At 34.8% G+C, this 14873-nt stretch overlaps 1 protein-coding gene across 3 annotated transcripts in view; it reads right to left on the reverse strand.

Annotated features, from left to right (window-relative positions):
* Positions 1 to 14873, reverse strand: part of LOC136840819 (cytoplasmic aconitate hydratase-like) — a 70403-nt gene that overhangs the window by 5142 nt on the left and 50388 nt on the right. For 2 of the 3 annotated variants that reach the window (XM_067107742.1, XM_067107741.1), the window contains 8 exons: positions 7720 to 7879; positions 6804 to 7024; positions 5708 to 5864; positions 4504 to 4736; positions 3216 to 3352; positions 2310 to 2457; positions 1644 to 1766; positions 662 to 847 (listed from right to left, as the gene is read on the reverse strand). In XM_067107742.1, the coding sequence (XP_066963843.1) occupies positions 662 to 847; positions 1644 to 1766; positions 2310 to 2457; positions 3216 to 3352; positions 4504 to 4736; positions 5708 to 5864; positions 6804 to 7024; positions 7720 to 7879 (1365 nt within the window). The remainder of the gene's footprint in view (positions 1 to 661; positions 848 to 1643; positions 1767 to 2309; positions 2458 to 3215; positions 3353 to 4503; positions 4737 to 5707; positions 5865 to 6803; positions 7025 to 7719; positions 7880 to 14873) is intronic. The other variant, XR_010853744.1, reaches the window with a different exon arrangement.

The raw sequence follows: 14873 nt of genomic DNA on the forward strand, positions 1-14873 counted from the left end.
CTGTGCTGTATTTGCTGAAAAATATTTAGTGATTAGTAACTTCTCTTCATTTAAATTTTACTAAATGTATACAATTCCATTCCTTTTTATATAATGTTGAAAATTAAAGGTACAGCACTTCATTTAAGAATGAGTGCATTTCTATTGAAAATTTATTTTCTGTAGAAAGGTGTCTTACTGCAATGGTATCTGCAATTAGATCAATTATCAAATCAAACAACAAACTGCAAGTACTGTACTGATATTGGCTGGAAATTATAAAGCAGTCTTTTATTTTGAGCTCACTTTGCCTCCTGGGGTACCTGATAAACTTTTAGAGATTTATCTTACAATTGCAAAAACAATATCTTCAATTGCAATACTGATATAACCGAAAACTTGAAATCTGTGATAAACATTAATTAAAAACAGCAAGTTACTGATATGAAATACAGCATATCAAGAACTGAGTTATCTTCTGAAGAAGCATTTCCTCACATAACCTTCTAAAAAGACTCCAATTCAATCCAGCATCATCATCTAATCCCGCAAATATTCTGTTTGTTTCTGAACATGCACAAATACTAACAAGCCAATTATTTCTCTTCAAAGCCCTCCATTTTGTGTCTCCAAGATCCCAAAGGTTGCTCAAAATTTATTTAAAACAAAACTCCAAGCTTACCTGAACAGTTACCACCATTCCAGTGGTAAGTTCACTGGGCAGATTAATAGTGTAAGTCTCCTTGCCGGTGAGCTGTAAAGATGAAGCATTCTGTCCTTCCAGAAACTGCATTGGAATGATACCCATGCCAACTAAATTGCTTCGATGGATACGCTCATAGGATTCAGCTATTACAGCACGAACTCCCTACAAAAATCAAATACCATAACATCATCATATAATAATTATTATTTTATGAAAGAAAAATAATGGTGGTTCAATAATTAAAAAAATCCATATTGAATATTTAAATTTTTCAAAATGTGCTGAGAATATTCCTTCAAGCCACTTAAGCCAAAACTCCTTTATTTTCATTATACAGTACTGCAGTTGCAATAACTGATATAAATAACAACTCAGGACTGAAAATGTTGCCTTACTTCTATCCTGTAAAATCCATATCACAATTTTTACACATCAAGATTAAGGGGTCTCTACTGCACATGCCCACATCCACATACGAAGCTGTGCTTCACTTATTCAGTGTGCCTAAGAGCATCCATTGATGAAAAATGTGTTTTGCATTATAAAGACATTATTTGTTCACTACAACCCCATTCAGCACACTGGCTGAATAGCAACTTTAGATGGAAGACGAATGAAGAACCACTCAGCTGAAATGTCAGAAAGGCTATATAATGAAAAATTGACAAAAATATTAAAATCAGTCCTCCACTAAGTATGGACTGGGTCTTGGCATGCAAAGCAAATTGTGTACTTGGTCTTCAAAGGGGTCTGCTACAGGGGCTGAGGTAATCAAGACGATACTTTGTGCTCACGAAGTAACTTGAAAAGAAGTCAAGTCATATGCAGAGCTAGGCATTCACAGTAAGGGCCTCTCAATTTTGAACGGTACAATTCAGGGTGGCAGGGATTTTGCAGCTTGGAAGTGATGCAACATATCGTTAATGGGATTGTAGTGAGCAAATAAAACTTCACATACCAAAAGGAAAGGACCCTTTGCAGCCCAGTCCCTAGATGAACCTGAACCATACTCCTTTCCAGCAATGATGATCACAGGTTGCCCATCTGCTTTATACCTTTCTGCAGCATCAAAAACATCACACTGCCAAAAATATACGAAGAAAAAATCATTAATGCCAGCCAACTTATTTCTAACTTACAACAAATGTAAATAAGTCCCAATTAACAATTTGTCGTTTATTCTAATAAGTGATACATTCTATAACTTGATTACTCCTAATTCTATACTGAGTACTGTATATTACTTGGAAGTTACTTCTATGATATTCTTTAAGAATTGCATTACCGATTTTCTTTAAGGTACCCGAGGACAGCACAAAAATTATATCTTTTTAAGTTCTGTTGTGAAATACATGAACCGCATTGTTGCTTTTCTTGGTCTAATAAACACACTGTATAATTTGTATCTTTTGAAACTACCCTCAAGAAACAAGGGAAGGACTGCATCCTTATTTTCTTAACACACACAAGTAATAGCAAACATTATTTAATATGTAAGATTACAAAATAATTGATAATCAAAACAATATTGACTTAGAAGAAAAAAGTTATAGTTAGCATAAGTAATTAGTAGAGTACAAGACACAATAAACAGTCCCTTTGGAAATACAAACAACCCCTTTACCTCTTCTCCTGAGGGAATGTGAATTGTTCGAGGCCCAGCCTTTCCAATGAACTTATTAACCAAGCGAATATTTGCAAATGTTCCTCGAGCCATTACAGCATCATTTCCCCTCCGAGAACCATACGAGTTGAATTCACGAGGTGTTAGACTGTAAAGTTACAATGCATTTTATTGCACAATGTACACAACTACCTCCATAATCATGTACCTGTAATTCTTAATTCTATTATGATTGTGACACCATCCAACAATAACCCCGACTTATCGTAAAAATCTCTTGCCTACAGAATAGGAATTCAGTGAATCCCTATTTTTACTGTACAAACAATGATGCATTTAAAACTGCTGTCAATAGCTTCATATGATTACAGTTCAAATTGTTACTGTTATTAAGACTAATGACTTGCTACAAACTATACTCTATATTAATTTTCCAGTCTCACTACACTATAAATGTGATTCATTTATCAAAGACTGGATATTAAAACATTCAGTCCAATGTAAAGTGTTATTTAAGGTTACTCTTACCCATATGTCGAAATACCAGCAAACAGTTTTGCCTCATTATTACTGTATCTAAAATACGAAAATATTCACAATTATAAGAATTATATGATTTATGTTTAAAAAGCATGCTTCTGAGTTGCAAGACAAAGTTCAGGGGTCAGGTAATAATAATAATAATAATAATAATAATAATAATAATAATAATAATAATAATAATAATAATAATAATAATAATAATAATAATAATAATAATTTGGCAGCAGACCCTCTTTTAAACAGGTTCTATTGAATATTATTGCTGCTGAAGCAGCAATAATATTCAATAATAATAATAACAACAACTCAAAGCAATTATTTTTTAATACTGTTCAAGCAACAGAGTGCCGTAGCTGTGCTTACCCACGAGATGCTAAATATCTAGCAGCTGCGGAATTACGAGCAATCGAACCAGCCGGTGATATATGATCTGTAGTTACAGAATCTCCAAGATTAAGAAGAACATAAGCATTCTGAACGCTACGCACTGGAGGCACCTCCTGTAAAATAGGAAGTTATTTATCTCAGATAATAAAGTACAAACATAACTGCCAATGACACTCAAGGCATACTAGTAGACAATGAAAACAAGTTTCTAAAAACTATGGCCCAATAACAGGGTTAGCTTTATATAATAATAATTTTATTCTTAATATCCACTTTAGTTTTGGAAAATATTAACAAAATTTTTTCTTTAAATTCTTTTTAGTTGCAAGTGCAGTATATATTGTAGTATGTATTATGCCCTTTCTTCTACTTATAAAGAAGTCATACTGTACAACAAATACTTATCTTTCCTACCAAGAGTTCAAACTCACATGACAAAAAAGTATAAAATAAATTTAAATCTGTGGATCATCCAAAATTTGACTACAGCAATGTGGCACTTTCGACGATTTTATGGTTCTCCTTATTTAAAATATACCACAGTAGAGTAAAAGTTATTTTGCTAGTGAGACCAGAATGAGTACCACTGAATGAAAAGTAACTTCTGAGACAGCAAGCAAACGTAAAATAATGTTAAGCAGACCAAGCTCTGAAAAACAGACAACTTGTCAAGGCCTAGTGACTGAAAAGGCTAAATTCCATAAGAGAATTTAATTTCAACTAAACCAACGTTCACTGTGATAATACACTTCTTGAATTCTGTATCCTAAGAATAAAGGTACAGTACAGTACAGTACCATAAAATTCCTTTGTATTGGATAATCATCTGAATCTACAGACATCATGAGCCAGGATTATCCAAACATTCCTTTCTTTAACTGTTATCAATTACTGTTAGTACATAAAAAGCCACATAGGAGGGACTTGGATATACAATACCCCCTCCCAGAGTAAATTTCTCTACCCCTTCTACCTCACAAGTTCTGTAAAATAACAATCCTCAGAGTTTTGAGCTAAATACTTCAAGTTTTTTTTTACAAGTCTATCTTCATTAATAAGTAGTAACTCATTTGCATCCTGATTTTAAGTATGGAAAATATGACCAACATTGAAGATAGCTAAATTTTTTGTGGTACAACCTGAAAAATCTGCCTTCTCCTCTTCTTACAACCAAATGTATTTTTCTACAGCATAAAGTGACATTAAGATAAAAATTCATGCCTTAAAAAACATTCCTTAGTAAATTACAACCCAATGTCCAGACCTTTGTCATTCCTTGGAAGAAAGGTGGATTCTTGATGTAGGTTGACGAGCTATCCCATGGATACAACATTCCTTCTGGAGCCTCTAATTTGTTCCACCGTTCATTTCCAGTAGTTATACGAGAGTAAACTTCTTTAAACATGGCTGGGACCACATGCTTTTGCTCAACTTCCTGAATATCTGAACGAGTTGGCCAAATATCTCTGAGGTACACAGGATCTCCACCATTATAACCTGAAGTGTTTAAAGAATCAAATTTTTCTAATGATATACAGTTCACACAAAATAAAAAATATTATTATACCACCTCACGACCCTAAACCAAGCACACTTATTGAGCAATTAATATCCTAATTACGCAACAGACAACTGCTTAGAGGATTCACAAATGTTTGAGAATGCACATACATTTCCTTTATTGTTTGTTTTAATGAGTTTAAATACTGAACTGTACTTTGTTTTATGCTTTGATTTTCAGTAAATTTGGGGTAAAACAATATAATTAAATATGCAGAACACACATTCAGTATGTATGTCAATATAATGTCTTGTAAATTTGAGGATTAACTGTATATAACTAGGCAGAATATGAATGTCTATTCATGAAGCATTTCATTATAGTAATACAAAACATTCATAATTTTTGTGTGGCATCAGTCATGTTACAACATAAGCTGTTTTCAGCTTTTCAAGCTCAGTTCACAAGATAACCCAAACCAACAAAACATCAATATTTAAAAGTGATGTAGTGCTCCATATATGAAATAAATATAAGCAGATATATCAACAAATACAGTATAATTAAAATTGCATACACAAAGTTGAAGGGTTCCGTAAGGTGAAACACTAGTGCTGGGGATCTTTATCAGGACAACAAATTTAATTGTAACTGCTAATGTTATATTAAAGAAACATTTTCAATCAAAATATATTTTAAAATATCACTTTAGCATGCCTAATCACAAAATAATTGCCCATGATCACTAACTACCATTCCAATTTGCCTGGTTCACTATTCTTTTGGCCTATACAGACTACTGTGTAGTCTTATTACACTGATGTAATTGGGTTGTGATGAAAATTTAATTCCATTATCAAAATTTCAATATACAACCTACTTACTTCAAAACAGTTATTAGGAAAATTAATATCACAGTTTACATGGCTGTTTAATTTGAACTAAAATATAAGAATGATAATCTTACCAATTGGTTCCTTTTCAAAGTCTATGTCAACTCGTCCAGCCAAAGCATAAGCAATAACCAACAGTGGAGATGCAAGGTAATTGGCCCGGGTGTTTGGATGGATTCTGCCTTCAAAATTGCGATTGCCAGATAGTACACCACAACAAACCAGGTCATTCTGTTGAAATGGAATACACATGTGAACATAGGAAGCTTTCATTTCATAAATGCTGAGATCTCAATTTCTGAAAGCAAAATTAAATTCTATGGTACACTAATTCCCTTTAATACATGTTACATAAATCATAATTAATTGCTTACACATAGTCAAAGGGGTTCACAGTTCAAAGATGAGAATCAATAATCACATTAAACCCAAAAGTAAAAACCCTCTTGAAACACAGGATTTTGAATACAACATTACAACCTAATACAGCACAACCATGTGGAACATACATTTAACCTCTAAACTCTGGGAAACTGAATCATCAAAAACCACAAGCTTAGGAGCTTACAGGAAAGACCAATGCTAACTGCTGCTTGAGCTACAGTATCTAAATGCCCTGGCCACTGGAGTTTTAAAAATTCCTCTGGGGGTTACAATATGGTTATCTGAAGCCAACCTTATCAATATCAAAGAACTGAAAATAACATTTCTGGTTTAAAATTGCCTACAAGATTTTAGTAAAGCTCTGATTTTCCTTTCATTTTACAACGATATATGATACAATTTTCAGAGAGCAATTATGTATAGTAAAAATAAAACCTTGTCCTTAAGGCATCCTTTAATTTACAGGAAATACTACAGTTTTGAGCCATCCTAGGTTGTTCTTCACATAAAAGAAATAAGAGGAATACAGCTAAGAAAGTCCATAAGAAAGTCCATGAAAGTATAACTACAAATAAAAATGAGTATCAGTGACAAAGATCACCTACAGGATCACCTAAAAGATCATCTAAAGAATGCCTTCAGAACAGGTTTTCATTTAATACTTTCTTATGCATACAGAAAAGAAATGGATGTTTCAACTTAGGAAATCTGAAGTAAAAACTTATTCTAAACAACTGCATCTACATTTTACACCATTCAAATAAATTTAATAATTATTCTTATCACCTTCTCAATGGCTTCCACTATGGGCTCGGGGATAGGACCAGAATTGCCAATGCAGGTCATACATCCATATCCCACAATGTCAAATCCAAGCTTTGTCAGGTATGGGATGACCCCAGAGTGCTGGAGGTAATGGGTAACTACCCCAGATCCAGGTGACAGAGAAGTCTTGATGAAAGGAGCCACTGACAGGCCAGCCTCTACAGCATTCTTTGCAAGCATGCCTGGAAGATAATACAAAAATATACATTATTAAACAGGTGCTCTAGTATTGTAATTCGATCAATAAATAATTCTGCGAATTACTTGAAAAATAAGCACCATTCCTAACCAATCAATACTCTAAGGTCAGTGAAATAATGGATAATAATGCTTAATAAAGGCCACAAAAACTCATGACAAACCAAGGCCCAGTGCAATTTATGGAGCAAAAGTTATGCTTCTACTTCCTCAGTTTGACAAAATCTGCATAAAGGGTAGCACCAAAGGGAAATAAAGAAATTCACAAATGAAAATGTATTAATATCCTGACAAAATGTTATACTATAACTTTGTTTTGCATATCAAATATCCCTCAATGAAGACATTTAGCTGTATGTGAATCCTCTTCTAAAAAAATATATAAACCCAAAATTAAATTGAAATCTACTGTACTAAATACAAACTTCTATAGGATTGACATTTTCATACTTATGTGTATGTTGCTACACGTAAATGTATGTTGTTACAAGTTTGCACTCTGGAAGAACATGCCTGATTTACATTTCTCTTTTAACGACATAAGATATTTTCCTGTTGTACTTGAAACAGCATTTTTTTTTTAAAGAATGAAGCAGATTCTAAAAGCACACATAACTTACTTCCTCGTAAGGTTCAGTACATTTCATGCCATCACAACTGCAAAAATACGGTAACTCACCTGCTCCAAGCATAACAGAGGGGTTGCTGGTGTTTGTACATGAGGTAATAGCTGCTATAACAACAGACCCATGCTTCAGAGTATATTCCTGTCCTTGGTATACAAATGGAACAGTTTTGTCATGCTGTTCCGGTGGAAGACCAAAACCTTTAAAACCAACCTGAAAAAACAGGAATAAAATCAAGATTTACTTATTTCATTCAGGACTGAGCTACTGTTCTAATTAAAGACTTTCACCCCAGATAGTTCATTAACGATAACTTTTAAGTTGCATAACTGTATAGTCCTTGGGTGCCAAAGAACTTCAATTTTATCTTCGGAATTAAGAGAATAAAAATTTGCGGCACAGGAGTTAGGGGAAAACCATGTTCATTCATTTTTCTTGTGTAAATTTAAATGCCCTAAATGTGAATGAAAATATGTGGAGAGAGAGAGAGAGAGAGAGAGAGAGAGAGAGAGAGAGAGAGAGAGAGAGAGAGAGAGAGAAATACTGGGGAGGAAGTTTTGTTTTTGCCACGAACGCGCTACGTGCGTTGTTGTTGTTGTTATAGATTGCGCGCGCATGGGCTCTGTCCTCATGGTAGCCCGTGCGTCAGTTGTATCCGCACTGATGTTTGACCTTAGTTCATAAACTGATAATTCTAGTCTTATATAAATAACATAAAATGTACAAATTATTCCGGTCCTTTTTGTATTGATCTGAGACCCGAATCATGACTCGTGCTAACGATGAACTTATTTTTATTCGTCTTCAGATTCGCTGAACTGAGAATGCTGTGTGAAGCATTGCTTGAAGAAAATTTGTAACTGGATACCCTTCTTGATTTTGTAACAAGAAATATCTTGGCTTACTGAAAAACAAATGATATATAGTTCCTTAATCGCGTTGGTGTTTATGCCAGTTTATATGACAGCAAGGGCTCGTGCTTCTTGAGAAGTACGTGAAAAGAAAACGTAGATGTGGCACGCTAATGCCTTGCTCTTTTTTTTATAATCGAAATACGATCCCAAGCACTGGTCATTACATATTGTGTATCTAATCACAAATTAATTTAAAGAAATTTTATTCCACTTACTCATGAAACAGATTCTATTTTCTCATTACAGTTCCCGTAAAATAATATGTTTGGCAACGCACGTAAATGGCGCTAATCTCCCGCCCCTCCCACCCCCTCAACTTCGTCCCTCACGTCTCAATACTTTCCCTGGACAGTTGAGCACTCTTTCCAAATACAAATCTTTTACATTGATAAATGTATTTCTCTTACAAGATAGACAACATCTAATACAGTATTCTCTAAGTTCTACAAAAACAAAATTTACAGGTAGGGCAAACATGATTACATTTTTGTTTTAATCACAGTAACGTAGATTTTCATTGTCCCTTTCATTATTTCTGCGCAGTTAATGGAACTTTTTGTCTTTTCATACATAGCAGATTTCACACTTTGTAAATGTTCATGACACGGGGCTTCAAGCTTAAATGAACTGTCAAGCTATTCGTTAATCGGACGAGAAGCGGTGCTTTCAGCGTGGTATGGCCGTTGGCAGTTATTCGTTGAGATACTGTCGAAATCTTTCTATTCTTTAATTGGAGATCTTCATTTCTGACTAGTTATTGCTATGGAATTTTCAGCGTTCAAATTTTGCCATGTTGACAAACACTGTCATTCCCATTCTTCAATAAGTGCCACCAAGAGAGAGCCCATGATGATAACAATTTCAGGTTACATTTTTTTTACTTGCGAATAAAGTTCTATCATTGCGTAAAGTAAAGAGATAGAATTTAATTAACTGTTTGCCAACGTATCCTCCATTTAATTATATTGTTTACTTTCCTCTTTTTCTTTCAGTTACTGATAAAAAGGAGCCTAATTTTTTCTAATATTCCCGACGTTTCCTTTATTTGAAGTGTTATCTTTCCTTAACGCAGCCATTATTGTTACATTGCTAGGTTTCCTTGTACTGTATTACAATTCCCTTAAGTGATTTTGAAAACAGAATTACAAAAAACAAAATTCTTCAGAGCATTACAAAAAAACACATTTTCTGTTACAGAAAACCCACAAAGAAAACAGTAAAAAAAAAAAAAAAACAGACCACCGGCAGTTAGAAAAAAAGCTGAAGAAATTCTTCCTTACTTATCATGCATCTCATTTTCAGTGCTGGCTTACTTTCCTAGTTGGAACCTTTGAGCTTTCAACATTAAACTTTCCTAACTAAGGTTGCAGCTGGTTAATAATAATAATAATAATAATAATAATAATAATAATAATAATAATAATATAATAGCAGCATGAGTCCTGAAATGGAGAAACAAATCCACAGTTATCTATGGGCACGTAGATTTGCAAACAAATCTCTACAGAAAGCTTTCGGGAATCTGTTCGAATCCGTAAATTTACGTACCTTAAATAACTGTGGCTTCGTTTCTCCAATAATAATAATAATAATAATAATAATAATAATAATAATAATAATAATAATGGTTACCCACATGTACCCCTTCTGTGGGACTACATCCCGCCACTGAAACAATGGAAATAATAAAACTTGTCCTGTTCGTATAAAAAAAGGACTGTCCATTAACCACTTTCCAAGAATAACTGAGCAAAGGCTCTTTAGGCGCGTACTTTGGTAAACGAGCCGTCAAATAACAGAAAATACAGTTTCTTCTTCAGTTTTAATACCATTGTCTGTATCAGAAATCTTGAAATGGTCGTATTTTCTCAATCTTATTTTCTCGAGGCGCATTCTCGCATTCTGACCGAGTTCTTGCTACTGTGCATTTTGTCTCTAAGCAGCAGATGTAAGCAATCGCCGCATTGCTTTTGTGTTTGTAAGCAGACAAAGACCTCGAGTGAACAGTATGTGTAACAGAAATCATACGAAACTGGAATAAGCCAATATTTACACACACTAGACAGAGAGAAGAAGAAGGAGGAGAGAGAGAGAGAGAGAGAGAGAGAGAGAGAGAGAGAGAGAGAGAGAGAGAGAGAGAGAGAGAGAGAGAAAGTAGCTAAGGACTGAAAGAGAGGGGTGGGACCTCCCTTCCTGCCCTGGGCCTCTTCTCCTCTTCCTATCTCTCTTCACAGAGAAAGAAAGAAAGAAAGAAAGAAGAAGAAGAAGAAGGAGGAGAGAGAGAGAGAGAGAGAGAGAGAGAGAGAGAGAGAGAGAGAGAAGAAGAAGAAGAAGAAGAAGAAGAAGAAGAAGAAGAAGGAGGAGAGAGAGAGAGAGAGAGAGAGAGAGAGAGAGAGAGAGAGAGAGAGAGAGAGAGAGAGAGAGAGAGAGCAAACTCCCAAACTCTCGCCTTATAAGAAACACGAGGCCTAAACAGGGATTTACACGACTGACTAAGAAGTAGGTAGGATCAAGGAAGGGGGATGAGAGAACATGGGGAGGGGGAAGGGTAAACAACCCAAGACAACAACAACCCGTTGATATCTTTTAACGGGTAAACAGAGGCGAGGGCCGGTGGGTGGCCCAGAATAGATTGTGTATGTGGGAAATGCCAGCTTTGGTCCGTCACAAACCCACAACTTTGGACATTCACAAATATTATCCTCACTCGTTGTGAATATTATTATTATTATTATTATTATTATTATTATTATTATTATTATTATTATTATATGCAGGAGATGAACCCTATTCACATGGAACAAGCTCACAGAGGCCACTGACTTGAAATCCAATATTCTGAAGAATGAGGTGTTCATTTGAAGGAAGAAACAGAAGGTAATATGAAATACAGAAAGAAGAGAACATTCATCAGGAAAGGAAAAAAATTAACAAAGGAACGAACAAATAGAGAAAAACGTCAGTAAATGATTAAAATACAAGGTGCATTGTTTTAGAATAGTAATACATTGTATTTTTGCTTGAACTATTGAGGTTCCAGTTACACTACATCCTCAGGGATAGGGAGAATGTAGCAATTATGGAATTATGGAGGTAAAAGGAATCAGTATCACAGTCAATGTTTGAGAAACTTGGCAGATTTTTGTCAAAAAAAAAAAAAAAAAAAAAAAGAGAAAAGGCTGACATTCAGTCGCACAAGAGCAATGGAGTTTTACTCGAGTTACAATAAATATCGCCTCCAATAAGACTACTGATAGATATTTATAGTCTTTCTTGGCCTGGGTAAGGCATGCGGTGCATGGCGTTACCATATTAAATATTACCAGTTATTCAGCTAAGCATTTGACCGTAGTATTACTTTAGAATAAGCTAATATAACTAAATTTAACTGATACTTTTTCTCTAGACACATGGTACTGAATTTCATCAGCGATGACAGTTTTCAAAATTATCCAACAGATGAACAACAAGTGGTCTATATAGGTCGATTTGAATACGGACTGCTCTAGGAGCAAGAGCCCTTGCTGGCATTTAGCCAACGCTATCTAACAACAACAACCACAACCAATGTATAAAGTAGCGATTAACCGGAAACAAGAGCTCTGGACGGAGGGAAGGAAAATGCCACGTCAGTGGAAAATATGATCTGCAACTTAATAGGATTATTTTCACAATTATCTATTTTTAAAAGAAACTGAACCAATTCCAACCGTACCTTTGGAGATATACTATACAAATGATGTACTGGCGGTGAGGTACGACTGTAAGTTTGATTCTTCCTAGAGGTACTGAATTAAAAAAAAAAAAAAAAAAGTAAAAAAGTTTACTTTCGCAATCAAGTATATTATTTTGACAACTCGAGAGACAATGCCGAACCCACCAAGAATGAACGGAAACAGTAAAAGTAATAAACAAATCTGAATTAATATTCAGTATCATTAATTAGCAGAACTTACAAAACGCAGTATTATACAACAAACCTCCTATTGACACCAGTCAATATAGAAGGAAACCCACGAACAAATTCATGATTCACAACAATATAACTTCGTTTATTTTCTAGATTTATGGCGACTGGCAGAAAAGCAGGGCATTTCAACCGTCCTAATTAAAAAAAAAAAAAAAAAAAAAAAAAAAAAATCCGGTGAAACGACTGATTTTGTCCGTTAGACCCTCGGGGGGAACGGGGGAGAAATGGGTCATAAAAGGATTAGCAAGAGACTGTTTCCAGGAATTATTTATAATCCATGTCTCCAACGTCTTTTTTTTTTTCCAGAATCACAAGTACAGGTGAAGCCACGGTTCACATTTTCTGTTTTATTATTTTAAAGGTTTATGGTACTTAAATATATTGTGACTGACTTGAATGTTTTTGTTTGATTAATTGACTTTCTTTCCTAGACAATATTGTGACTTTGTGATTTTTTTCCCGTGACTTTATTACCGATTTTTGTGACTTTTTTCTGACTTCATTACCGGCCGTCCCAAATTAATGTGACTTTTTCCCGATGACTTTTTCCTAGACAAAATTATGACTTTCCTGTGACTTTATTACCGGTCACCATAAATTAATGTGATTTTTTCCCGGTGACTTTCTTCCTAGACAAAATTTTTAATTTTTTTCTCTGGCTTTTTTCCTTAACAAAATACTATTTTTTTTCTGTGATTCTTTTCCTGTGACTTTAATACTAACCACCATAACTTAATGTGACTTTTCCCGGTGACTTCTTTTTCCGTATACAAAATTACATTTTTCAGTGACTCCGTTACCTACTTCAGAAATGTATATCATTTCGAAATAGGCAACTGAGGACATGTTATCCTAACACGCTTTAGATTCATGATTTCTCTACACTGAAAGGATACATGATGATTCTACCAAGTAAATGGCATAGCCTTAAATATTGAAAAAATATATTCTTTTGATTTTAGCAGTTTCTACCAAGTAAATGGCATAGCCTTAAATATTGAAAAAAAAAAATATATTCTTTTGATTTTAGCAGTAACTCCAATAGCGTCGATGCATTTGAAAATCAAATATATCACTTTACAAGTTACTTCTTTCGAATGAACACCATAGTCTTTGGAAGCTTGAATATAAAGTCAATGGGCCACCCTGGGGTTGTTTTATATTAAGAGAGTTCATACTCTGAATAATAATAATAATAATAATAATAATAATAATAATAATAATAATAATAATAATAATAATAATAATGAACCTCGTGATTATGAGACAAAATATGACCCATTCGAAAAGATTTTCAAACTAAAAAAAAAGAAACAAATATTTACAATGCACTGAAAAGAACTATCTCATCGTAAAATCATTCTTCCAACGCTCTTCCAAAATACGAGAGAGAGAGAGAGAGAGAGAGAGAGAGAGAGAGAGAGAGAGAGAGAGAGAGAGAGAGAGAGAGAGTCACTGCAGGAACCGAGGAGGAAAGGTTTATAAGAAGGGTGAAGATGATGAGACGGGAATACAAAGAGAGAGAGAGAGAGAGAGAGAGAGAGAGAGAGAGAGAGAGAGAGAGAGAGAGAGAGAGAGAGAGAGAGAGAGAGAGTGTTTCGCAGGGACCGATGGAGGAAAGGTTTATAAGGGTGAAGAATGATGAGACGGGAATATAAAAAAAAAGAGAGAGAGAGAGAGAGAGAGAGAGAGAGAGAGAGAGAGAGAGAGAGAGAGAGAGAGAGAGTGAGTTTCGCAGGGACCGAGGGAGGGACGGTTTACAAGAAGGGCGAAGAAGATAAGGAGAACTGGACTTTGACCTGAGGCAACGCCAAATGACCTGGCTACCTTCCCTCGTGATTTCTTCCCGATTATCGCCTGCCTGACCTTGACTGCCCACCGTCCCAAAGGAATCCCTGCTGCTGTGAAAGAAGCCCTCCCTCCCTCCCTCCCAAGGATGGTTTTTGAAGTACATTCGCTTTGTGTATTTCATTTCGGGGACAAAAGACCTCTTCATAACTTCTCTGCCTTTGTCGCATTAGATAAACATACCTTCTGATAGATCCCTCTTACGATCTGCATGAGGAAATAATATGTATTCATTTGAAATTTTAACATTTATCAATACATATTCATGAGGATATCATGTATGGGGGACACAACCAGTACTAGTCATTGTATACTTGCAAATATAATGCAGTGTATGGAAATACATATGAAACATGTATTAGAAACCCCGAGTAAAAGCATATGAAAGTCGCATGCTTTAACTAAGTTAATTGCTTTTACAAATTGCCCTATCGGAGATGCGAAGTTAACTCTCGCCATGAAATAGTCCAAAGTG

The sequence above is a fragment of the Macrobrachium rosenbergii genome, chromosome 8, assembly GCF_040412425.1.
Source record: "Macrobrachium rosenbergii isolate ZJJX-2024 chromosome 8, ASM4041242v1, whole genome shotgun sequence".
Classification (NCBI taxonomy): Eukaryota; Metazoa; Arthropoda; class Malacostraca; order Decapoda; family Palaemonidae; genus Macrobrachium; species Macrobrachium rosenbergii.